General features: G+C 37.7%; 1 protein-coding gene across 1 annotated transcript; it reads left to right on the forward strand.

The window, feature by feature from the left end:
- Positions 1–286: 286 nt before the first annotated feature.
- On the forward strand, positions 287–27,227 carry LOC102809111 (uncharacterized). Its single transcript, XM_006823538.3, has 7 exons — positions 287–393; positions 1,207–1,273; positions 2,824–3,018; positions 21,679–21,831; positions 23,152–23,430; positions 24,183–24,260; positions 26,624–27,227. The coding sequence occupies exons 1-7, from the start codon at positions 319–321 to the stop codon at positions 26,773–26,775; spliced, it is 999 nt and encodes a 332-aa protein (XP_006823601.2). The 5' UTR covers positions 287–318; the 3' UTR covers positions 26,776–27,227.
- Positions 27,228–27,540: the final 313 nt, after the last annotated feature.

Below are 27,540 nucleotides of genomic sequence, written 5' to 3' on the forward strand. Positions count from 1 at the left end.
GTGCAAAACATGGAACATGGTTTCTGTGGCAAAATGTTCTACATGCATAAGTTAGCGCCTGCATTTACAACATACAAAAACCGGTATAGTGAAACCAAGGTTGGGAAAAAAATCAAATCATGTCATTGGTCTTTGTCTACAAGTAAATTCAGCTACTATTTCACTGATAAATATGAGGCTTAGAAACAGGACACATCTGCTCCTCGGCTTCGCCGTTAACCTACCTGTACTGTTATGGTTGAATCCAGTTTTATAAATGTTCGGTTTGACTCGAAACAGCAGTCACATTTCCAAGACTGGGTTAGTTAGAGAACCACAATGGCTGCCACGTACATTGTCGTCACTGCTCTGATTATCGCCGTTGGATGTGGGTTCTCTGATGTCGAGGCAGGGGTGAGTAGCACACATTCAACAGCATCGTTTTTTTTTTTCATCGAGCCTTGAGTATTTTAGAGTGAGGTGGCGTGTGGGGGTTTAGTTTGGAAAAAGTAAACTTATGAATATCCGCTCGGGTGGTTGGAAGTACGTTTCTTTACTTCAGAAGATACACAGGAACATTTCCCCCAAATGGGTAACTTTCCACGAGAAATTCCGTGACATGGGTGCAGTTCTGACAACAAATGTCGTTGATCATGAGCCTAGTTCAATTCTGTAAGTTTATGATTTGGGTTAAAACTGGGCAAGATATTAACGGAAATTAATTAAAATTGTGTTTAAAAAACAACAAGAACTGATCATTTTCAGTACTAGCATTGATTGGCATATTTTAATTACGCCATTCCGGACAGAATTTATCCCGTGGATTGATGAATCACAGCTTCTTGCACCTATTATTTTGCAGACACGTTTGAAAAGCTGAACAATGCAGATGTGTTTGGTTTAAGACACCTTGGGTATGAACTCGCAGATGATATTTGTGCAACATTACAGTTACATTACATTACAACACATCTGAGTCAGAAAATAACTCGGCAGCAATGTTTTGTTTAAAGAAGCATCAAATAATCAGAGAATCACGCAAAATAATTGCACTAAACGATTGTAGACAAAAATGAGGAAAACTGTCAGCATTCCTGGTTCCAAGTATAATCAACTGAAAGTCGCCCATGACAACCAATCAATGATTTCCCGTGTCAGTAATGAGTGGCATATTTTGTCAATATCTCATAACGTTATAAAAAAACCCATTCCATGTTATATTTTCAGGTTATCTCAAAAGGCAAGGAGGTCCCCGCTAAAGCGAATATTGATGATTTAAAAATTCTGAAGCAAGGTAAGAAATACACATAATAATTACTATGTGTACTTACTGACCAGCATGTAATAAGAGTCGGACCGCAACACAACATTTATGAAAATATTTTCACTCCCACGGAGTTAACGATATATTGCTGAGCGGAACCTAACTGCTCACAGTTGCTATGCAGCACTCCTTCCACTGTAACCAATCAAAGTTTTAAGGAATATCGCCCACCTTTAAGGTCAATAAATATGTATCATCGTCCATAATTATTGTCATGTATCTCGAATTTCATATTCAATCTATTTCGTATAGGCATTGCTGTTTAAGTTTACTTTCGCTCGTAATAACCAGAACTCTTATTCTTGCGCTTTTTGTGATGTTGAAGGAAGCACTTTAAAAAAGTCATTGAACGAGGATGATTATGTAGGTTACCTATGTAGGTAAAAGTCGACCCCCTGCCTCGATATTAATAGGAAATCAAACAAGTAGTATCGAGGAAACGTGGAGAGTTTTTTTTTCTATATCAAGTTAATCTCTCTCATCGCCTCACGATTTGTGCTTTATCTCGAGTACTTTTAAAGATCAATCGCGGTTCTGCGTTAGCTTTACCGTTATATGTTTACAGTGTGCTGATTACGTGACGTCATCCCCAGTTATTCAAAGTTTAACAACTTGAAGTACACATTTAGGTAAACACTCCACGGGCGTTGTAATAATATATACAAATTATGTCTGGCAGAAGCGAATTTTCCATTACATACTATTTTACTGGCAGTAAAGGCAAATGTAATATTTGTATTTAATGGTCCGAGTGCATGTGAATAGTTGACAATTTATTTCTTCTTTCAGTCAGACTGGAAAATCGGATTTTTTTTTGGATTTGTACCGCGATTGCTTCCATTAATTGGTGAAAACAACATTACAGTTACAAGACATGTCTAACAGAATATCGATATCATAGTTTCATAATGCATAGTTGGCGAATTGTCTGAGCAAGTCATCAAGCACCCATTTTATCGTACATCATCGTTCGCGGCTAGTCGCCCTACATTCACTAACAGCGAAACAGAAACACATAACTCTTACTAAAAAAATGTGGCATCTTGCAAAGTGCCGCTACTGTAAGTGACTCGAACTTGAATCTGAATATAAAAGCTAACCTGAATCCGCTGCCAATTTTAGTCTCTTTACGCTTTACTCACTGATATGAAATATGTACGGCGATTTCTTCTTAGTGAAATGGATCAATCATCCATTCGAAAAGTGATTTGTTTTATTATTAGTTGTAAAACATACAGACAGAAGTATGAAAACCGATCATTAAATTACACGAAAACCTAATAAAAAATAATATTAAATCAAGATAGTGAAGGAGCTGTACTAGATACATTTGTTATTTCTCAATTACCCATAATTCATGGGAGTCTAACGATGTCCCACTACTGTCACGGATTATTTGATTCAAGAAATAAATAAATGACCGATTATTTGTCATATTTTTTGTTTTTAATATCGATTTGTTTTGCTTTTTTAAACAATTAAGCCTTAGAGTTAAAGTTCTTATTTCTGTTATAATGTAGATATCTTGAAACGGACACCAAGCGGTGAGATCGAAAAGAGCGATGTGTGTGCCAAGGTGTATCCAGATTTTCCCTACATGTGCGCTGATTTCAGCTGGTGCCTGGCGGAAACCCAGATATGTGACGGGCATGTGACGTGTCAGGACGGAAGTGACGAAAAGAACTGCCAAGAGAGTGGTGGCGGTGATGCTAAAGGTAAGCTGGCATTTGAACTTTTTCGAGACCGTACGAAAAGTGTTGGCAATTTATTATTGGTGGGGTGAATTCAATTTGTTTTTGTTTTTAGTGCAACGGATGTTTTTTTTTTTTTTTCCGAATCTTGTATTTTTGTACTTTATTCAATCTGAATGTTTTCGTATGTTTTTAATTTATCATGTCAATTAATGCAGCTGAGATTGAAAATTGCCTTTACCGTCTGCGCGCATTGTCTTTATTTGATCTGTTTCACGCGCTGTGTCACGTTCTGTGATTCCGTTATTTCTAATCACTGGTGGATCAAGAAATTCGGTGAGGAGGGGGGGGGGGCTCCTAAACTATTGACGTGACTGCAAGTGGGCTGGGTTTGTCAATTGATTTGTCATTTTTTTTCTTTGCGGGCGCGACTCCCTTTAAATCCGCGCGTTCTACTGGTAAGATTTCGTAATCGTGGTAAACCCTATATCAAATGAATATGCGCTGTGTTCATAATCCCATGTCCGGCCATGTGCTTACCTACTTGTATTGTCGCCGAGGGCTCACCAAGACAAAACGCATAAAGGAACGTCAACAAGGATGAAATTATGGTAGGGTATCATTGCTCGTTGTTATCGAAGAAACGAAACGAGATGAAACGAAACGAAACGGGATGATACACATAAAGACAATTAAACTGTAATCAGAGAAAATTGGTTTTATACGCACAATATTTACAAAATACTAAATTATTTGCCAAAATTATTCCAAACTTTCGGGTAAAACCCGTCCAGTATATTCACCTTTCATTCGTGCATATAACGACATAAAACATTTGCCGAACATTTTCCGATTATCTGTAAGCGACACGAACCATTTACTGATTAAAATATTGTTATTTTCGGCAAATATTCTGTAAACCATATTTATATTTATTTTATTATAGTATTGTAGGCTGTTGGACTTATATACAACAAAAAGTTTACAAAAACAAAGAAACGGTCATGCCATCATTTTAGTCAATATCTCTCAATTTGAAACCGTAGAATATATACTTTAATGAAGACAGAAGTACAAATAGGTTATTTTTGATGGATATTTGTAATAATAAGAAAAGGGAACATTTTCTATCAAATGTTTGTATAAGTGACATTCGCAACAAAAATGAAATTCGTCTCTCACTTTCTGTAAAGCACATAAAGCGCAGATTTTTCTTACCAATCTCGATGCGCAATCTGTGACTAGAAAATTAATGCGAAATCTGCATGGGGGACTCCTAAGATTTATTTTTGTCAATAAAAACAGATATTTCTCTAAAACCAAATTATGTTTATAGAGACAATAGATGTAAAGATTGGAAAAGGATTGCAGACTTATTGACCATTGTTGTGCAGCAATATCAGACGATCTTTGTTTATAGGCCATACCGAAACCGAAACTAAACAACAGTCCCTTTATATTATATGCCCGGCACGTGTAACACTTTTCGGCCATTTCACTTGTCATGATCCAGGATGTTTAACCAATTTCATACAATACGAGACATCCTAAGGGTTCTCAGCGGAAATCTACGAAGTTCGCCATGTACAGCGGCGTTATAGGTATTATAACCTACATTAAGACTAGTATAAACTATATAAGAGGTATGGACTTTTTCAATATTTTCTCTAGCATGGGATCCCCAAATTTCACAACCATAACTCAATATTGGTACGATTTTGACGTCAAAGATCTTCAGGGCAATATTAATTTCAACATATTTAACATATTTGGCTTAGTATATTTTTTACACTATACACCGCTTTACTCGCACGACTTGGATTGCCAGAGCATGCGGAGCGTATGTCCATAAACCCGATGATGAAAATGCTATACCCAAATAATTAATATATGAGACGAATCCTACTCTTACCCCATTAATATATAAATGCTCATCTGATTTACGCCTATCCCTGTTTCTAACCACTTTAATTTTAGACTTGTCTTTGTAACCTGATCCTAGAATTGCAAGGAATTGATAAATCGTCCGGCATAAAGCAGATAAAGTAATTTCAACCTTCCTACATATACCCCATTGTATAATCCACTTTCCTGTATATCGCCTATATCATAAATGAAACGATTAAAGCGCGGTAGTCGTCGCGCCGCGTCCTGTTCGACATGGGACTCATAGCGACGTATACAACGCGTGTAAAATACATTGTTTATTTAAATGAAATTCGAACACGCGCTGCGCGACGACCACCGCGCTTTAACTAAAGAGGGGATAATGTGGAGCATTGCTGTACACCATAAGTACAATTATAGAAGTCTGGAATTCCGGAACGTGTCTGAATACACGAGTTTACATTGCTGTACATTTATTTTATAACTTCTAACACTTTGCTATTCATATTAAGTTTGAAAAGTTTATAAAACATCGCGTTTTTAGAAATAAAAAAAAATGCCAATAATAGGAAGTAATGTGATGCCTGTATAATTTCCAACTGTTTCGTGGCACCCCTTTTTAAAAATTGGAGCGATCGAACCTTCTGCCCATAGACTATTGGAATTGGCAAAGATTAAATATTTTGTTAACATATTGCAAACAAGCTGAGTACAATTAGAACCAAGGTATTTGAAACATTCTACTGGAATATCATCAATACCGCCAATATTTTGTAAATATTGTGTGTATATAACCCATTTTCTCTGATTACAGTTTAATTGTCATTATGTGTATTATTCCGTTTCGTTTCGTTTCTTCGATTATAATAAGCCGGGTAATGTCAATTGGAATCGGGAGATACGTGACGACAGATAACCTCGGATAGCCGAGAAAATCACATTTCAGTTGTTATAAAAATACGCCATGTTAAATTATGTACAATAGATTCATCGAGTGTAGTGTACTAAGCCGAGAAGGTGGGATAACGCGAGTCATTTTAATAGTATCACTTCATACTACAACTATCCATGCGTTGAGTAGACCCTCTCTGAAATTAGAGCCTCTGATAGAAGACGTACGAATTGAACGTTCAAGGGAAGTTTGGATAACCACCTCGAGCCACGTCGAAGGCGTTTCCCGGCAAAGTGTCAGTTTCTGTGGCAGTTGGCATGTCCAATAATTACTACTTCGACTCGTTTCTTGTCCAATATTTTCTCGTGCGACGACGCTCGTCCGTAAAACTGGCGCGAAGTCATATGGGCCAAGGCAGAAGTATAATTACCTCTCTGCATGAGTTCTGAGCTGATCAACAACTTTACAGTCACGTTCAATTCGACGATGATACTAATAACTTGTTAAGATCTTTACTTTCATTTCATTTTAAATAAATATATCAAACGTGTTATCGTTTGACTGTCGGCACACACGCGCGGCAGGTGGGTACACACACGATGGGGAGAAGAAGCTTCTTAAATTGTTGATTTAATAGTTTTATGTCGAAATTTGACAATTTGTGAGGTGTCGTATGTGAGAATGATTCATCGTGGTTCGTGTACTGTTCATAAAACAATCGAATAAATATATATATTGTATTGAGTCTGAGTTAGAGTCTGCCAGAAGACAGACGAACGTTCAAGGGAAATTTAGATAACCAGCCGGGCCACATCAAAGGCGTTTCCCAGCAAAGTGTCAGTGGACATGCCCGATAATTACTACTTCGATTCGTTTTTTGTCCAATGATTTTTCGTGCGACGACGCTTGTCCGTAAAACAAGTCTGTCGCCGAAGTCATATCGGCCAAAGCAATACTAGTAATTACCATTCTGCACAAGTCCTGAGCTGATCAACGACTTTACAGTCACGTTATTCGACGATAATACTAATTACCTATTAAATATGTTTGCTTTCATTTCCTATCAAAAGTGTTATCTCTTGACAGTCAGCACACACACACGGCAGGTGGATACACGCACGTCGAGGCGGCGAAGCTTTTTAAATTGTTGATTTAATAGTTATATGTCGAAATTTGACAATATGTGAGGTGTCGCATGTGAGAATGATTCATCGGGTTCGTGCACTGTTCATAAAACAATCGAACACACATAAATATATATAATATTGTATTGATTTAGTTTAATGTATTCTGCAAGTTGATATATATATATATATATATATATATATATATATATATATATATATATATATATATATATATATATATATATATATATATCGAAAGAAGCCTGTTATTTGAAAGGTGGTGCAAATATCACGTTTTTATTGTTGAAAACTAATAATTGTATTAAACCTAATCGCACTTATTGAGTGTAACTAATAACACACTACGCATTTTGCTACAAGTGCATATACATGTATGTCTCAGGTACAATATAGGCCATCGCATTCCGAATTTATTTGTATACATTTTTGCCAACCAGAAATAGAATGTCGCTCACTGTCCAACACTGGCTCGCAATCTGCGGCGACATCACTGCCTAAAAGTTGTTTTGTTAACAGGAAGACGTACATGAATATTCAATAAGGAAAGCAGCCCACGACGTCTTTATTTTATCATCGGAGCGAACCATTCACTGTGCACACGCACGCGCGCGCAACACGTAAACAAGTGCAATCAATCGAGATTATGATAATACAAAATACGATATTACAAATCGATGTTAGAAACGATGTATGTATGTGGATGGTTGATTTGAAAAAGAAGTGGCGGCTTGATTGCAACCGGTGCGTGGGGTTTACCCATTTATTCATTCTTTTGGGCTGGACATTCTTTCAGTCCCGTTGTTTCTTTCGCCTCGTTCTTTTCACTAACTATTGACCCTGTATCTAAGCTCACAAAATCAACCACTAATGCGAAGTCAATACTGTTTTTTTTCTTTACGAGCATACAGTGAGAAAGTATCAAATAGTGGGTATAATGTGTCAAGCAAATAAAAAAGAGTCATTAAATAAAAAAAAAGTTGACACGTTTTGTAATTTTGTAATGGTCATGTACCACTGAACAAAGCTCTGAACAAGCTTGAACTTTCTCATGTAGAAGCAGAATTAGTTATTCGTGATTTGGCAAATCTGAGGCGACTGAGTATCTCTCTTAATCTACAAAAAAAAAATATTGCGTACAGGTACACGGATAGTGTAGACAATATACTTAGTAATTAATTTCTTTGTACTGTGCCTCTAGAATCTCTCAGCCAATCAAATTTAAGCTGATTCTTAGATGTTCTCGTTGCTAATTGGACCTACGCTATTGATTTCGTAAAATACAAAAAATACCCAATTCCTCAAACAGTGCCCAGAATGTTCAGATAAGTCGTCCACAATGAGACAGCGGCCAGGGGACTCGTTACTCGTTTGTAACCTAACTACCATTGATAGTCATTTTTAATTAAAAACGACCACAAAATTATACGTCGGATTCAAGTAATATACGCCAAATTTGTCATACCCTTAAAACATTCAACATTAATGATAGAAAACAATTGATTATGGCTATCAAGCCATTTTATGAACAGGTAACATTTAATTAAAACGATAAATTTATGAAAACAACTTTCTAAAATCTAAAGACTAATAATTGGCTTAATGATTAGACGGTAACTTTCCTGACAATGTAGTATAGTTTCGCCGTCGTACACATTTCCAAAATAAAACGAAAGCGCAGTTTTTTTTTTCTATTTAAACTGAACAGTCTGGTTGAAGTGCAAAAGTCGTCATGTCGCGTAGTTTTTAATGTGATTTCTCGGATCTGCTTAGCGATACAGGCGCAGCGAGGTCGTACTATTGGCACCCTTTGGGCGCATGTATCCCGGGGGGGGGGGTACTCCAAGTCAGACCTGGTACCCATGCTGAAGTATAGCTTTTCAAAAAAGCCTCTAAACACGTAATTATTTTTGTGAATTTATACCCCTTTTTAAGTGCAGAAACTTAAAATAGATATACTAAAGACATACTGTTTCCAATTTGAGATAACATGAATTCATGAGATTCCTTTTTTTCACACTTTATTACTATACTTCTAAGTTACATATTACTAAGGTACACGCGTATACGCGTCAAATAACTAAATAACACCCCCTTTACGCGTTTTTTACTACAGCTTGCGTACCATATTTTATTCAGAACCCCCCCCCCCATGTATCCATGTTCTCAGCCACAACTGAGTTCGCCGTTGGTGGCGTGCTTTAGAGTATCTTATTTTGCCTCCGAAGTTTAGCAAATTGGAGATTTAAATTTTCTCAAATCTATTATTCTCTAGTTTCCATGGCAATGTGACAATACTGTTTAATATCTATACAAATAGCTTATATGCTCAACAAAACCTTCGTAATTTACGTACGAAATCACAACGCAAGCTTTCAAATTCTAAAGGAAAATGTACTCAAGAATAATTGCGAGAAAAGTCTTAATTTTCCACCATGTCGCAGCCAAATAATTCACTATATGAGATCACGAGAATTGAGATCTCCGAGAACAACTTGAAGTATACAGCGTATGACCTGCGCTGACATTACATACACTTCAATTTATTGCTTGATACTCTATTTTATGGATACCTCAAATCCCTTGCGATGAATTCTGCAATATCAATAAATTTGAAATCAATCTCACCGGTGCTGTGATTTATTAAATATTAGGATCACCGATAAAAACTTAAAAGTTATCAAATTGATTCGTGTTTGTAATCACGATTAGGTGTGCCATTATTCATTCAATTTTATAGTTGTGGCAGTATATGTCAACGCATGCGCAGTTATGAATATAACATGTAAATTAAATTTAAACTTGTGATTGTAATAGTGCAATCAAATGCACCGTCTGACACAGTATGACAATGCGTCGTGTGTAATCGCATACAGGCTCCGACGACATTGAATGTGCCATGGTCGCTACTTACACGGGGATGCACTTCAACTTTGAAAAAAGCGTGAACTATGGATACATCATTTTATAAATTCCTATCTCTAGCGACTGTACTTTTCTCTTGACGTCAAAGGCTGTTCAAAACGTCAATATCGTTTTGATGAGACAAGAAAACGATCTTAGTCAGGATAAACTCCTGCTCCTGGCCAAGGAAACACATTTCTAAGCCAAAATATGACCTAAAACAATTGAAGAATATTGACGGCAATTCCACAGCACAGCAATTCCAAATCAAACTCAAAAATCATTATCCTGTCTATAAAATATTACAGACACTGATACAGAATTGAGGAAGATTCAAAAAAGTTGGTGAAAAAGACATCAAACAAATACAGTATGATATTGAAAGTATTCTCCCACCTCCCACCATGCTGTCCTTAAAAAGCTAAAAATATAACCTAAAAATATCAGTTGGGGATCAAGAACCACAGAATGGCAACCTTCTAACCAGTCAAGATGCAATTGGCGACTCCTTGAAGAAAGACATTACAACAATCTTGAGAAGTGGCGGCGAAAACTCTTCTCTATTCTCAGCTCACTATAAAGCCTAGTAGTTTAGTGGTTGTAATATGTGGCTTTCACCCACAGTGCCCGGATTCTCCACCAAATGTTGTGAATAGGGCGTTGTGTTCAGGAAACGTCGACACACTTGGCAGATAACATTCACACGTAGAAATACCAAGTCCGGCCCAAATGAATACACATTAGTTCATTACAGATGGTCCAGCGTTATTCATCCAAACAGTCAGCTGAGGTAACGCCACGTTGTCCCTTCTTTCCTATCCAATCTTACAAACTCAACAATAAAATATTAAGGCGTGACAGAGTAAACATGCGATCAGCCAGTCGCTGCAACCGTTGACACGATCACAAAAGAATTTCATGATAACCAGGGGTGTGTCTCACTGCTAAAACATTGTAAAGTTGCCACTACTGAATACAATTATTAAACAGTATATTCATAAAATTCTTGTAGTATATGTTATTAATGTCTACTTTAAAACATGCAAGTTGCTGATCCAAATACTGCATTGTCGTCTGAACGAAATGTACGTACATGATCATGTCGCTATGGTAACACTGTCAAGACTTTTTTAATCTATTGATACATGCTACAGAAACCAGACATTCTATCAACATATCATGACACCAGGCACATAGTAAAGCGGTGAGACGACGAGTCTCGAATAAACGAACCTTGGCGAGCGAAGATGTTACTTCGGATAAAGACTTTTTTTTCAAAAAACAACGGAAATATCACTGTGAACCATAAAATCAGACTCGGTTGGGCTGCTTATGATAAAACTACACTAACTTCAAAATGGGTCCCGTACCATATAAAATCAAGTATATACAACACATATGTTCTTTCAGTAGCTTTATATGAAATGTACCTCTACTACACTTTATAAACTAGTCGTACAAGTCTTCCAACATCAAATAATGCGACTATCACCAAACCTTTAGACCATGTCAGAATTAAAGAGAACACAACTACAACAAATCATCTCATCTCTGTCATCGAAGATAAAGTTTACAAACTGTTCGGAAGGCATAATTGAAAAAAAACGAGATGAAGGGATAACATCAAAGTATAAACATGTCTTGATGAGGGGTTTATGAGGGAGTTATTGTTTTGACAACGCAGAAGCACCCCTATTTACACCCCGGTCTGCATGCAGGCCTTCCCTGCTATACTCGCCTCGTCCACTTGAATGAAATGTTATTAGGATCGTATTTCAAGATGTCAATAATTACGGCGTTTCTCATGTATTTCTTATTTAATCATGCTGTTGCATTGCGATCATGGTGAAAGCTCTCTGTGGCCACTTCGTAGTATCTCAATACTTTGAGCCAAAAATATGAGCTGATTTCTACCATAAACACTATTAAAATATTCTTCCTGGTATTCATGGTTTCACTCGCTATATGCTACTTCCATTGAACATTGTCGACAATCTGAATGAGACCCTACTAACATCGTAGCAAGGCGGTACTATTATCATGATTTATATTTCAGTCAGTTTGACAGTGGTTGCCATGACATATACTGATAAAGGTTAATGACAAGACCAGATGGCGAGCTGGTCGAAATCAACCAAAAACATCTTATGACTCTGCAGTTTTTAAGATACAAGACAGTAGCTGTAATTCTAAACCAATGTTGTTTGCGATTTTAACTAAGGTAGTATCTTTGTGGAATGTTAGTGCGAGATTATTACCCCATCAATATTAGTTAGCGTTGACAATGTATAGAAATGTTTTCTCTAGACAGCTTGACGAGTAATTAATTGATTATGATGTGTAAAACTTTCATGTGATTGGTTGTTTGTTGGAAGGCAAGGCCTTGGAGTCTCTTATACTGATTGTAATTGGTTAAGGGGTGACAAGATATAAAGATGGATTTAATGCTGTCTCGGGTGAAAACCAGGGACTTGGCGGAGAATCGTTTTGGGAACATGAACGAAGCTCGTGTGTGTCTTTTGTTAGCCTAGCGTGGAAACGACCGAATCCCGGTTACCTAAGTGAAAGGTTTTTAACCATCAAAAATACCTATCACACGTGGTGGATAACCCTTGGGCATTGTGTTCAACACAAAAATCATCATGGGAACACTGTATGATTACAAGACAAAAGACATACATGATGGAAGGGATTCGTGAAGTTTTAACGGAACATCTTGGACAAATGACACAAGCCATTGCTGGAGACCAAAGAATGACACAACAAGCGGTAGAAGGAATTCAGGAAGTGGTGGAAGATCTTCAAAATCGTCCAACACCTGTCAACATGGGAATCGGGCCAGCTCCGTTTAAAGGTAAACAATCAGAGAACGCAACATCCTGGTTACAGAGATTTAATGCGTACGCAGACTTTAACCAACTGCCGAATGATAGAAAAGCGGCAGGATTCAGAATGTTGATGACTGGCCCAGCCGAGATGTGGGTAAATGAATTGCCAGCCCAAGTAAGAGATGATTATGAAGCTTTAGCGGCGGCCTTATTGCATATTTTGAAAACGCCGATTTAGACTGGATACTAGAACAAGAATTGTCTGAGCGAAAACAAGGGGCCGACGAATCCGTAGAAGATTACGCGGCAAATATCAAGTCGCGTTGTGCCCGACTTCGTAAAACACCCGAAGAACAATTACGTTATTTTCGCGCCGGGCTACGGAATGACATCAAGAGTCAGGTGATTGTCCATCAACCTCAAACCATTGATGAAGCGAGACGAAGAGCCAGACTGAGTGAGATAGCTTTTCAGATGCAGGAAGGCGAGAAAAAAAAGAATGGCGCAGATCTATCAGCGATTGAATTCAGCGTGGAAAGGTTAGCACAGAAAACTGAACAATTATTACAACAACATCGACCTCAGTACGTATACAGCCCGCAGCAGTTCCAGGGACCAGAGAGTCAGGTTGGTTCAAACCTAACTTACCAAGGTAGACAATTCAATACAATTCCGATATGTGGCATTTGTAATAAGCAGGGTCATTCAGCAGCCGGCTGTTACAGCCGTGGAAATTATTTTAGTGGAAATTGTTATAATTGTGGCAAAAGGGGTCATAGGTCAAGGGAGTGTCGAAGAGGGGCACAAAAAGGAAATTCGAAAGATATAATTTGTTATAGTTGTGGGGCGAAAGGCCATATTGCTAAAAATTGTGATAACGAAAAACAAGGGGGTAATTTAAACCCAAAAAGTCTATTTTAGTAAGGGCGGAGAATAGACTGACTAGCCATAAGAAAAGAATGGTAGACAGCCCTCTTTTGTGTTCAGTATCAACCGATATCTATAGAAATAATGTAATTAAAGTAAAATTAGATAATGATTATGTATGGGCATTGGTAGACACGGGAGCTGAGATTTCAGTTATTTCAAGAAGTTTCATACGAAACTTTCCAAACTTGAGAAATCGTAAAATATATCCCCCCCTTCGAAGTTCAGCACATACTGTGAACGGTCAAATAGTTCCGCTCAGAGGTCGAATCTATGTTAGGGCAGAAATAGCGGATCAAAAAGTGACTATTCCTTTCCACATTGTCGACTATACAAAAAGTAATGTGATAATTGGAGCAGACTTTCTAGCGGAACATAAAGCAGTTATTGATTTCTCATCCCGAAAGTTTCATTTGAGACCGAAGTCGCCAATATGGACACAAAATAGTATTACAATTCCTCCCAAGACACAGCAAATTATGACTTGTAAAACTCGATATCATTATCCAAACGGGGTAATTGCAGAAAATAAGTGCGTGAATAATTTATCTAAGTACGGGTTATTGACTGCAAAAGGCATTTTTGAAATACATAAGAATAAGGTGCCAATTAGAGTAATGAATCCGTTAGACACAGAAATTCAAATTCCTCGAGGCATTAAAGTTGGAATGATACAATGTTTGACCCCGGATACTGGCATAATTAACGTCGGCTCAGGGGGGGAGCACTTAAGTTTGAATGAGTTCAAGTACGATGATCACCCTAGTGAAACAGTAAACCCTTTCAATATTGACATGGCGAGGGCAGATTTAAACTCTGAACAAAAAGAAAGGTTAAGGAAATTCCTAAATATGAATGGAGATATATTTGCCGAAATTGCAGGACACATGGGTCACACGAAATTAATCCAACATAGAATAAGATTAGTAGGCGACCCCGACCCAATTAGTTGTCGGCCATACAGGGTCACTCCTCAAAAAAGATCGGAGATTGAAAAACAAATTAATGATATGTTATCTGAGGATATAATTTCACCTTCTGTTTCGGAATGGAGTTTTCCGGTTGTCTTGGTTACGAAACCTGGGGGTGCTTATCGATTCTGTGTCGACTATAGGAAGTTGAATGCAATCACAAAATTAGAACCATACCCCTTACCCTTAATAGTGGATTGTTTTGACTCCTTGGGAATAGCCAAACCCAAATATTTTTCGACGCTTGACCTAAAAAGTGGATATTTCCAATTAGACCTACATCCAGATAGTCGTGAACTCACTACGTTTACGACCCATGCTGGGAATTATCAATTTAACCGATGTCCGATGGGGGTCGCTGGGAGTGGACATTCATTTCAACGGCTCATGAATATTGTGCTTAGGGGATTGAATTGGAAGAGTTGTTTAGTTTATCTAGATGATATAATCGTATTTTCCGATACTTTTGAGAAACATTTGGGGGACCTGAATCAAATATTCCAAAGGTTAAGAAAGGCTAACTTAAAACTGAAGTTATCAAAATGTAATTTTGCGTGTAGAGAGGTTAAATATTTAGGTCACGTGATAAGTAAGGACGGTATCAGAGCAGATCCAGAAAAATGTGCAGCCATAAGGGATTTCCCCGTTCCACGTGATGTAAGAAGTTTGAGAGGATTCTTAGGTATTTGTAATTATTATAAAAAGTTAGTGTTCCAATATGCGAAAATAGCCAGGCCTTTGAATACAATGACTAGCAAAAATATTGCGTTTGAATGGACGGAAGAATGTCAACAGGCATTCGAACAGCTGAAAGAAGCGCTAACAAATCCGCCTATATTGGCATACCCCGATTTTGAGAAGCCATTTATATTAAGTTGCGACGCCTCTGGCCAAGCCATCGGTTTTATTTTATCGCAAATACAAGACGGACGTGAGAGAGTTATTGCGTATGGCGGGCGGGCGTTGACCCCGGCAGAGCGTAATTATCCTATAACACAATTAGAGGCTTTGGCCGTAGTGGTAGGAATTAAATACTTCGACCCGTATTTAAGGCACGCAAAGTTCAAGGTAATAACAGATCACTCAAGTTTAAAGTATATATTTGGGTTAGTAAGACCTAAGGGCCGAATCGGAAGGTGGGTCATTGCCCTACAACAGTATGATTTTGAAGTTGTACATAGGCCCGGTAAGGTTCACCAAAACGCGGATGCATTGTCTAGATGTACCTATGAGGGGCCCCAAACGATCACAGAATTAGAGGAGGACGATGATTTGATTGGAATAGTATCCTTAGTAACTGATAAAGTCCAACCGGAAATTAATACTGAAGGAACAGTAGACGTATATTGTGAAGAAAATGTAGTCGGTGGAACGCCTGCAGAAACAGGCTGGTGTAATGTTAGCGAAATGCAACGAGCCGACCCAGAGATAAGCCAAATAATAGATTATTTAATAAACGGGACCCTACCGCCTGAACCGCGCAAGGCGCGAATATTAGCATATACTAGAGACGAATATGTTATGGAGAATGGAAAATTATATCACCTCTGGTTCCCCAAGGGTAAATTTAGTAAAGAACAGGATTGCGTAAAACAGTTAGTCATTCCGCATAAATTAAGAAATCGCGTTTTAGAAAAATTTCACAATGAAGTAACGGCAGGTCATTTTGGATTTGCAAGAACTTATGCTTCAATCAGGCAGCGTTATTATTGGCCAAAAATGGCTTCTGAAATCCATAGTTGGGTGTCTACGTGTGTAGATTGCGCCACTAGGAAATCTCCTAAACTACGCTCCAAGGCCCCCTTGATACCGTTAAAAATAGAAGCCCCTTGGCATAGGGTCGGAGTTGATTTTATTGGGCCCATGCATAAAACTCGGGCGGGAAATCGGTATATTATTGTGTTTACTGATTATTTTACGAAATGGGCCGAGGCGTTCGCGACGGAAAACATGAATGCTCGAACAACAGCTAGGATTCTATTTGATGAAATTATATGCAGGTACGGAGCACCAAGATGTCTCTTGTCAGACAGGGGTCAAAATTTCTTGTCGGAAGTAATCAAAGCGACCTGCCAAATGTTTGGAATCAGAAAAGCAAACACGACGCCATATAACCCACAATGTAACGCGAATACAGAACGTTTTAATCAAACATTAATTCAAATATTAAGTATGTTTTGCGACTCTAGACAGGAAGATTGGGATGTATTTATACCGGCCGCGTTATTTGCGTATAGAGTAACTAAACAGGAAACGATTCAAGAAACACCGTTTTACTTAACATATGGGAGACGGGCGACGTTGCCAATAGACACAGTGTTATTAGAACCAGAACAAGAGAATAAGGTACCCCGAGATTATGCGGAATTACTGAAAGAAAAATTAAAGGTTGCCCATGAGACTGCTTTAAAATGCATTGAGGCTAATCAAGAAAGAATGAAATATTATTTTGACAGGAGAGCGAAAGAAAGTACGTTCCAAGTTGGGGATATTGTTTATTTGTACACGCCTAAAGCAACATCGGGATTGAGTAAAAAACTAGAACATCGGTGGCACGGCCCATATCGCACATTCGAAAAAGTATCTCCCGTGAACTTTCGATTGCAACGCGTATGCGATGGGAAAATATTTAAAAATATAGTTCATGTAAACAGACTGAAACGCGGAGCTTTACGCGAAGAACAAAATGAAGGGGATATATTTGGGGAAGCCCCTGAGTTTGAAATCGTGAATGCTGATGAGAGGGGTACGGAAATGCAAAGTGAACCCTCACCCACTCAAACGGAAATTCCTGGAGAAAATGTTCCTAATTTAGATGATATACCCGAAGGAGAAAATGATTCGGTAGGGCCCAGAGACACAGAGATGAATAGTAAGAATAGCGGATATTTTGGTATCGAAAAGATTATTAAGGGTAGGCTAAGGAACGGTAGAAGAGAGTATCTTATTAAATGGGTGGGGTACCCAAAAGATCAAAATTCTTGGGAATGTTATGAGAATTTAAACGAACAGGCGAGATTATTTTTAGAAGACCATCCGATACCCCTTATGGGGTCGACAAAAGCGAATAAAAGAAGGCGGGAAAAGTTGATTAATGGTTTAGAAGTATATTAAAAAGAGATTAGTGTGTGACAAGACGAGTGTTATTTAGGCCTTGGGACGCACATTATTCATTACTAACGATAATACTTAACGAATTCATTCATACGAGATCATTTCTCAAGGAGCGTGGAAAGAATCCATGATAAAGCCTAAGTTTAAATTACATGGAGGTGTGATGTCCGCACTATAGCTACGTACGGGTTTGGTGTTGGGGGTCACACTGTCATGAAGACGCCGGGCGGTGACGCCATGGACAATTTGATGAGAACATAGGAAACGCTTTAGGTGGGTACTTAATTCTACCATTCGACCACGCAAATTGAGAATTGGCCACGAATTTTTCATTTATCATGTGTCATACCCCTTTCTTTTCATTTCATTACTAATTTATAGTGCGTCTCCCGAGAAATTGATGTCAAGATGAGAATAGCGTTGATATTTATTAGTGTATTACTGGTCGTACGATGGAAACCGTCTGTGCAGATGAGAGATTATGTTCTGCGCCCCAATTATGGAGTATTGTTTGAACGGGTAGCAAACATCGATAACAGCCTAACGTACTGGCATCATACGTTCGCAATACCTTATTTAGATATTCCTATGATGAGTGTGAATGAGTCATTATGTTCGAACGAAACAGTTCACCTCATTCCGAAGTTTTGTGAGGAATACGGGGAAACCTTGAAGTTAGTCGAGCAACAAAATAAGTTCTATATGTATCATATTTCGAGAGATGAACGAGCGATTCGTGTGTTATTTCCAAAGATAGAGAAAAAGAATTTGAGAAATGAATGGCAGAAAAGGGGATTATTAGACTTTGTAGGGAAGGTATCGAAATCTTTATTCGGAACGGCCACGTCGAACGACGTAAATATTTTGAGACGACATGTAGCGGCATTGGAAAGTTCCACCAAGGTTATGACAGATCAAATTGTTGCGTACGAAGATGATTTAAATTCATATGTTTTCACAACGAATAAAAGAATAGAGAATGCTCTGAATGGGATTAAGGAAAATCATGAAGCCATTTATTCGATCGTATCTGATTTATCGCAATGGAAAAAGCGCTTGAACGGAATGGAACTAAATCAAGAGGCGTTAGAAAAAGAATTAAATTATGAACGGCGATCCACACATTTAATGTTTCGATATGCTATTCAACGCCTACAAGCGTTACAGTTACTTGAAAGGGAGACACAACGTAGGGTGAGTTCGATTGACGTGTTATTACAAGAAAGATTACCTTTGCAGTTGATAGGACCGAGAGTGTTAGGGGATGCTTTAAGGGCAGTGCGAAAGAAACTACGAAAGAAATATCCTAATTTTGATATAGCATACACGAATTTGAATTATTATTACCATAATGCGAGAGTGACATTTCGGCGTACAGACAATAATGTGTACATAAAGGTTGGAATCCCCATTACTATAAAAAACGACATATTCGAAGTGTATAAAGTGATAGTCATGCCTATGCCCCTCCCTTATGATTTAGGTGATAAACCTCGGCATTTCGACAATAATACAGCAAAGAACGGGCGCACGAAGGTAACGTCAGTTGCAGAGTATTTTGGGGTTAATGAAGATGAAACTTACTACATTGAAATGAGTGCAGACCAAATTTCGTCTTGTACTGGTCTGACAGTAAAAGATTGTCCCTCTGTGATTACCATGATAAATATGCGTAAGTCGTCGTGTACGAAGGCCTTGTTCTATGATAATAAAGAGGAAATTCATAACACATGTAAAATAGATTTAATACTCAACCCAGTATACAACCCTAAGATTCTCGAAATCGGACAGGGGAATATTTTGGTAAATAGAAATGATACTAAATGGTTAATAGCATGCGGGAATAAAAGCCCTGAGCCTATTGAAGGTTGTACAATGTGTATAATTAAATTGCCCTGTGGATGCGCTATAAATTCCGACAATCTCTACATATCGCCATTGTTAACCAGTTGCACAGAAGACGAGGCCCCCACGTTTCTGCATCCGGTAAATTTGCCATTTTTAATACCCTTTTATGACCCAGATGATTTGACAGAAATTACGGGGGAATCGATGTATGAAAACCCGTGGCGAGTACAACTCCCTAACATCACCATTAACAGAGGGAATTTCGAGGAAATTGTACGTTCTGATGCACGTTTGGCGGTAGATTTAAACAGAACGGCAGATTTATTAAGGAAAAATAAACCAATTTATTATTCTAAAGTAGACAAATTATTTAGCGACATTACGGATGAAACCCCTGCCTTACCGTTTTTGGAAGTCAAAACTATTACTATAATTGAAACCATTCTGGCTATTATAAGCACATGGTCACTGATTTTGTCAGTATATACAGTTTGTAAGGTGAGAACTTTGAGCATATTGATTGCAACCCTTCCCAGGATCTGGGCTAAAACGTTATATTTGCCAGTAGACGAGTTAATTACGGACCATCCCTTGCGAGATTTGAAGAGTTCCATGATCCAACTTCGAAATGAAACGTTAATTCTGATTTTAATGTGTTCAGGATTCTTATTAATATTGGCGGTTATTCGATTGTGCAAGTGTTATCGTAATCGCTCTATAATGTATCGTGCACCTAAATTGCCCTGTACTAAGTTAATTTTAGAGATATCCAATGACAAGCTGTATGTCTTGGTAAATGTTATGACCCTGTACGTGTCTCCGAGTCATTTGGCCTTTGCAAAGCGACCCGTGATCGAGAATTTAACAGTTGAACGTGGTATAATTTCGTCCGTGTTGAATATCGAATGGGGTGATTTAAAATACAAATTTCATGGTGTAGAACGTGTAATTCCTTTGCCCAAAGCCGTTAAGATACCAAAGTGGAAAGATAGTAAGTGCATGGCTGTGGAAGAGGTAGGGAATCATTATAGATTATTGGTAGGTCTATCTGAAGTATATACTGAGATCCTCAGGGATATTACTAGTATGCAGTAGATAGGGAACCCAATACTGAATAATTGGGATAGCAAGTGAAGTGCTGGCACCTCTCCTTGATAGAGTAGGATATTCAAAAATATAACCAATGTATTTAACCTCATAATCTTTTTATTTAAATATATATATAACTATTGTATTTTAGAATCATAACAGTAGTGTTTAAATTTATAGCTTTTTATTTGAAATTATAATTACCATATGTAATCATTGTATTTACTCATTTGAAACTATGTATTTGGTTATATTAGAGTGTATTTTACTTGCTTAACAATTGTTGATGTATTTGACGTGTGAAATATAAATGTGATGACATCCTTGGTATTGGAACGGTGTGTTCGGAGAACATGCAGAATGTAAAACAGGGGGTTGTATCATGATTTATATTTCAGTCAGTTTGACAGTGGTTGCCATGACATATACTGATAAAGGTTAATGACATGACCAGATGGCGAGCTGGTCGAAATCAACCAAAAACATCTTATGACTCTGCAGTTTTTAAGATACAAGACAGTAGCTGTAATTCTAAACCAATGTTGTTTGCGATTTTAACTAAGGTAGTATCTTTGTGGAATGTTAGTGCGAGATTATTACCCCATCAATATTAGTTAGCGTTGACAATGTATAGAAATGTTTTCTCTAGACAGCTTGACGAGTAATTAATTGATTATGATGTGTAAAACTTTCATGTGATTGGTTGTTTGTTTGAAGGCAAGGCCTTGGAGTCTCTTATACTGATTGTAATTGGTTAAGGGGTGACAAGAAATAAAGATGGATTTAATGCTGTCTCGGGTGAAAACCAGGGACTTGGCGGAGAATCGTTTTGGGAACATGAACGAAGCTCGTGTGTGTCTTTTGTTAGCCTAGCGTGGAAACGACCGAATCCCGGTTACCTAAGTGAAAGGTTTTTAACCATCAAAAATACCTATCACACTATAATGGGGTATTGCGATAAAGTAACTTGAGCAATCATCAGAAGCTTTCTTGCCTTACTTTTTATTGGGAACATTGTACAATTTATTTCTCCATGTTTGTGTTCAGCTATTAAATTAGTTTACGTGTTTGTTCTCTAGATACCAAAGCATTTTACGATGCCCGAGTCTGTGCAACCATGCTACCGGAATATCCTTACCGATGCTCACGAGGTGGCAGCCTATGTCTTGGGGCTCATCAGTTGTGTGACGGGTTGGCACAGTGTCCAAATTACAACGATGAAATGGGATGTGGTAAGATTAAATTGTTTGTTTTTATAATAATAACTTTATTACTCAACAATTACCATCTGTGGGTAATGTATGGTAAGACAAATACAACAATAAAGAGAAAATTACAATAATAATACTATAAAGAAAAGATTACAAAGAACAAAAACGTTACTTTTTGTATATTGTTTGTTTTAGGTATTTAACTAGAGGAAAACTGTTGTTGCATATGTTTATAAAATTGTTTATTCTATCCTGTTTATTCAATATGTTAATTTTATAAACAGCAATGATATGATATGATATTTGGTACACTGGGCGTGATGACTAGCCTGACAAGTTGACGTAGGTGGCGCCCTGGACTGCTGCGAACCCCTGTAGCAATCCAGGGCGCCTCTTACGCAAACTTGTCAGGCTACGTGATGACCGGAAAGAATAATACACTCTTTGAGAGGCAAAAACAAATCACGCGACACTCACACTCTGAGCGAGAACTCGGCGACCATGGGCGTCAAAGATGTAAAATGTCGTAAGATGTTATGTCGTCTTTTAAGGTGGGAAAAATCTATTGATGATAATGTGACTAAAAAGTCTCCTCATTAATAGGATATAACCTGCGTTCAAGTTTTAAAGCGGGGGAGTCGTCACCTAAGCATGCGTCAGATGGCCAAAGCGTGTCATTGTTCACAAACAAGACACCCATGAGCCTTTGCATTTTTAGCGTGTGTTGTTATCGTCGCTTGGAACTCAATTCTCGTGCGTGCGCAGGTGACGACCGTCCCGCTAAGCCGTAAATTAACAAGATAAACATCGTTGTGGCTCAGACTAGTAATAAAGTCCGAGATTGTGGCAAAGGAGTACTAGTAGTATAATTCATGACCTATAATTATATTAATAACATGCAAATTACTAATAAAAAAAAATATTTCATTTGTTTAGGTGCTATTTGGCTTGGTATTACATGGATTAAAAATGCGAAAAAATAGCCCTCAATTAAAGACATCGTAACCACCATCGTTTCCCTTCATTTTCGGCTCCAGTCTCGTCCCCATTTACTATCTATCCAACATTTCTCTTTGTTATCCTTTTCACCACCAGTTCACTCTTTTCATCACAAAATAGTCCCGTTTATAGTCTGCACATTCCTTCAGAATATTGGGACAAGTATAGCCAATTCTCTCGTGTAAAAGCGGAAAATTGACTCAAATTTTGTCTGTTGGTTTCAAAATTAGGGTTCATTTCAACAAATATTGAAGAATACAAGAAAAAAGTACAGATAAATTTGGGCGGGAAAATCTGGTGATGAAAATATTAATGCGATGTCTGTACCGTGTTTATTTCTAGACTACAGTTATGGTGGCAGCGATAAATGTAGGCTTCCAATTGACAGTCGCAATCTTGGAAACACCGGTCAGCGTGACTTAAATTCTCAGCTCCTCGACGCCCACAACTACTTCCGGTGCCTTCACAGGGTTGGCCCGTTGTCATGGGACGCCAGCTTAGCTAACGTGGCACGGAGAGTGGCAAGTGACAACATGATGCGTGGATACTTGAAACACAGCAGTTATGGATATGGCGAGAATCTAGCGATGGTACAAATTTCAGATATCAGCCATATTTCAGGTATGGCCAATAGTAATGTTGATAATATGTCACGTGAGAGGTCACGTGGCAACAGCGTGGTCGGAGAGTACTACATTATACATCTTTGGCTTAAAGGGCGGTGCTCGTCGCGCTACGCATGCGCCAGATATGGGTCTCGTATATACAAAGATAGCGATTTGACTGTTGCGCAGACCAGCAAGTACAAAACAACATGTTACCAAGCTTTAATTAGGTTTTTTTTGGGGGGGGGTTTAATGAATCGAAGGAGTCGTCGGTGGTGATAAATGCAAATGGCACCCACGGCAAAGTACATACTTGTGTTTGCATTATAAAGTCGCACTGAATTGTGGGAAAATCAATGTTCATCAACAAAAATGTCGCACATGCGCGACGCGACGACTACAGCTTTTTAACACTGATCAAATACCAAACTTTGTAAAATTGATGATTTTTCATATTAAATCAACAACTCGCATAGCCGGAAATAACAATTATTTTTTTGGAAAATAAAATTAAATAGAAGTATTAATTCCGAAGAACAGGGAGTAAAGATGTCGTTACAACAATACTTACCAGCACACGCTGAAGATGGGTATATGTATATGAGAGTTATATAATAAAAAAACAAACGAAACTTAATATATGAGCTTGGTGGCGCTTCTAGGCCTACTCCGTAAATCAAATAAATACAGACATCTACTCGCCACGATATGCAAATATATGTAATATTCAGTGTCAACGTTAATAAGGCAATTTCTTTTTCTTGACAGGCTACGGAATTATTAAAATGTGGTATGATGAAATAGAAATGTACGACTTCTCCAGACAAGGATTCAAATCTTCAACTGGTAAACATTACTTTTTAATATTCTTGAATTTTCCTAACTGTATATTCGCCCACTAGATTATCTCATACTATATGCAATGTTGCAGCTCACTTGTTATATTGTGACTGTAGCATTATAGCTAAATTAAAACTAACCATGCTACAATAGCATGTAAAAAGTGGTGTGCATAACATAGACCATCTAGGATTTCTGGGACACTCAGATTCCCTGATTTATTCACTCTTAAATTCTCAATCTTACTAGTATAATAAATATCCTAACGTCTATCCTCGGGGGCGGAGCTACGTCACAAGACGTTCTACGTTGCTAAGACGCGCACCACTGTACATGCATTTCTATGGGCTCTGTGCGCGCTGCTGTGGAACGCCGGTGGAGCCGGTGAAAATTCGAGAAAACAACACAAACTCAACTTTGAAGTAATCCTGAACAACCACACACGTGGGACTAATCTTGTTACACTGTTCAGGGGACTCTCAACAACCATCGCAAAGTACCGTTTTCTGCGCGTTTTTGGTCTTTGTTTTCACCGCGAGGGTTGCCAGGCGGTAGGAAATGCCCGGATGTCCGCCCCCGAGGATTGCATGTTTTTTCTTCAAACGTATTCCATTATGTTCATTTTTTCTACCAGCGAGGCACGCATGAAGAAAAGAAAGTAGTGTTTCCCTTTTAGTTGCTTTGTTTGGACTAAATAAACCATACTTTTATATTAGCCTACCATCAAAGTTATATAACAATATGCACAGAAATTATAAATTACTCAGGGTAGAATAAATAAACCAATGAGTACACATGCGCAAAATACAACGTTCGTTCGAAAATGGTTACACTCGATTATCTTGAGTGCAATATTACGTTGCTGAAATGGACGTTATCTTGAGTTACGTACATTTCAGCTAATTCATTGGGATATTCCAAACACATGGCTGACATATATTCCAACTAAATGATGTAGTAAAGACTTTCATGGAGATTTTTTTCTTTTATTTTTTTTTCATTTTTTTTTCTTTTATTAAACGGTGACTTATACCTATAGACCGCCATACGACCTTGTTTTCTTTTTATTAAATCACGTTTTGATTTTAAAAAAACGGCTTTTTTAAAAGTAAAGAATAATTTATAAGTTATTTAGTAACGGAAATCTCTGGAATGTGTACTTCGGCTAAGCCCCTCTGAGCCGAAACAATAACATTTGTAATTAGCATAATCCTGCAAAATAAACATCGCGTGTGATTGTGCGATTACTTAATAACTTACAAACATTGCTTATACATTAGCAAATATTAGCACAACAGTTTTAAATTAGGTACCTCGCAGTATACCCCACACATTGATACATGCATATGCAAAAGATTGTTTCACAACTCAGATCAAACTAGCGTTAAAATACGGGTTTTTAAAAAATAAAATGGGTTCATTTCTTTGACTTCGTTTATAAATGACAAACGACAAGGAATTTGCAGTTGCTTAAAACATAAAAGGTATTTTTTCTGTTTTGTCCCGGTTCGCTGTCACGATAACTGTACATTTCAGTCACGTGCTTTGTTTTATTTACATATTATGAATTAGAACATTACTCATATTTATAGAGCATAACATATTTCACCGGTAAGTTACATTTCACCCAATCCTGGGACAACGACATTTCTAATAATAATTACTTTGTACTCCTAATGTAAGATGCAACATATAGGGGAATTTCCTTCTGAATTTGAAGACAGCTGCTGTCCTGCCTGGGACATCATTTGCACCTTATTATTGTGTTTGGGACGGTTACTAAAACGGTTACATTTTTTAGAAACCGTGGTTTGGATGAAAGAACCACTTTAAACATGTGACAAAAAATAACAATGTGTTCACACTATATCAACACTGTCCACTAACCAAATAATAACATGCTACTCGAACAAATTATCAAAATGTTTTGACTCCTAATTTACCTTTCAGGTGTTGAGAACCAGCTAAATTTGTGTTTGCCTCGACTAAATTATTACGAACTATATAACAAGTCCCGCCCTCAGCGACAGTGTGCTTATGTGACGTCAAAATAGCGTCGTCGGTGAAGGCAACATAGTTCAAAACTGCGATTAGTACTTTAGTCGTTCGTCATTTCGAATATTGTGAATCTCTCAATACATTTTTTATTGATGGATAGCATTGAACAAAAACGATTTCGATGATATGAGCGATTTTACTGTCACCAAATTTCGTCATAGAAACGTATGGTCACTAGATGGCGTAATTTATACAATTTATACCAGAATCGCTTTGTTGCTGGAGGGCGCGACTTAATATATGAAAGGTTTATTGTTAGGACGAGCAAGATTTCATTTATAAAATCGATGTCTTATTTCTAACCTCAATAGGTCATTTGACTCAAGTACTGTGGGCTGGAACAACAAAGCTCGGGTGTGGAGCTGCTTCTAAAGACGGCGCCATTTACATCGCTTGTGAGTACGACCCTCCAGGAAACGTGATTGGTCGGTTTGAGAAGAATGTCTTCCCACGTGTACAGTGAGCGTTACAGCCTGCACAGTAAATTGTTCAATAGTGTAAATGTGCTTGTATGTGACAGTATATTTAAACCGATCGATGTTAACAAATCAACACCTCTAAATTATTACCAATAAACAAAATGTCTATAGTGACCGATGCGACATTTCTGGGTGCGTACCACAAAATGTTTTCAAATGTAGCATCACTGTTTTTGCGATACACAGATCGTTCGATAATAAATGCTCATGAAAGTTTCCCTCATTAAACTCAGTCCTTGTTGTGGGCCCGAAATAATTGCGAAATAAACAGTACAAAATACGACTCAACTGTTGAAATATTTGGCGTTCAAAAAAACTCCCACAATTGTTTTACTTGTATGAAATTCCATGTGTGTTGGGAAACGTGCAGCTTTCCATGTGTATATGTTGCGTGAAAGATATTAGTTGGTAAGGAATAAATAATCAGATAAATAAATACTTTATTTCATCCATGTATCTGTCATTTCAAACGTTGAAGCATCAAAGTTTTCAGGTAGCATATTCACACTTTGAGTCAACAATAATTTTTACCAGTAGTGTGGGATTTTAATACATTAGCCTGAATAATTTACTCATTCTACTCTTGAATGGGAATACGAGTGGGAATACGAAACTGCCATTTTATACACTCCATGTATACTTGGATTCAACTAGATCTATCATTAGAGGTACCTGGATTCAACTAGAACTGATATTAGAAGTACCTAGATTAAACTAGAACTATCAATAGAGGTACTTAGATTAAACTA

This window comes from Saccoglossus kowalevskii, chromosome 5 (genome assembly GCF_978046115.1).
Source record: "Saccoglossus kowalevskii chromosome 5, keSacKowa6.1, whole genome shotgun sequence".
Lineage (NCBI taxonomy): Eukaryota > Metazoa > Hemichordata > Enteropneusta > Harrimaniidae > Saccoglossus > Saccoglossus kowalevskii.

Bases quoted from the DNA above. Each gene is read 5' to 3' on its own strand.
- LOC102809111 (XM_006823538.3), top strand. From the start codon at position 319: ATGGCTGCCACGTACATTGTCGTCACTGCTCTGATTATCGCCGTTGGA. The intron at 23,431-24,182 runs GTATGGCCAATA...TTTTCTTGACAG, and splicing joins AGATATCAGCCATATTTCAG to GCTACGGAATTATTAAAATG. The intron at 24,261-26,623 runs GTAAACATTACT...TAACCTCAATAG, and splicing joins AGGATTCAAATCTTCAACTG to GTCATTTGACTCAAGTACTG.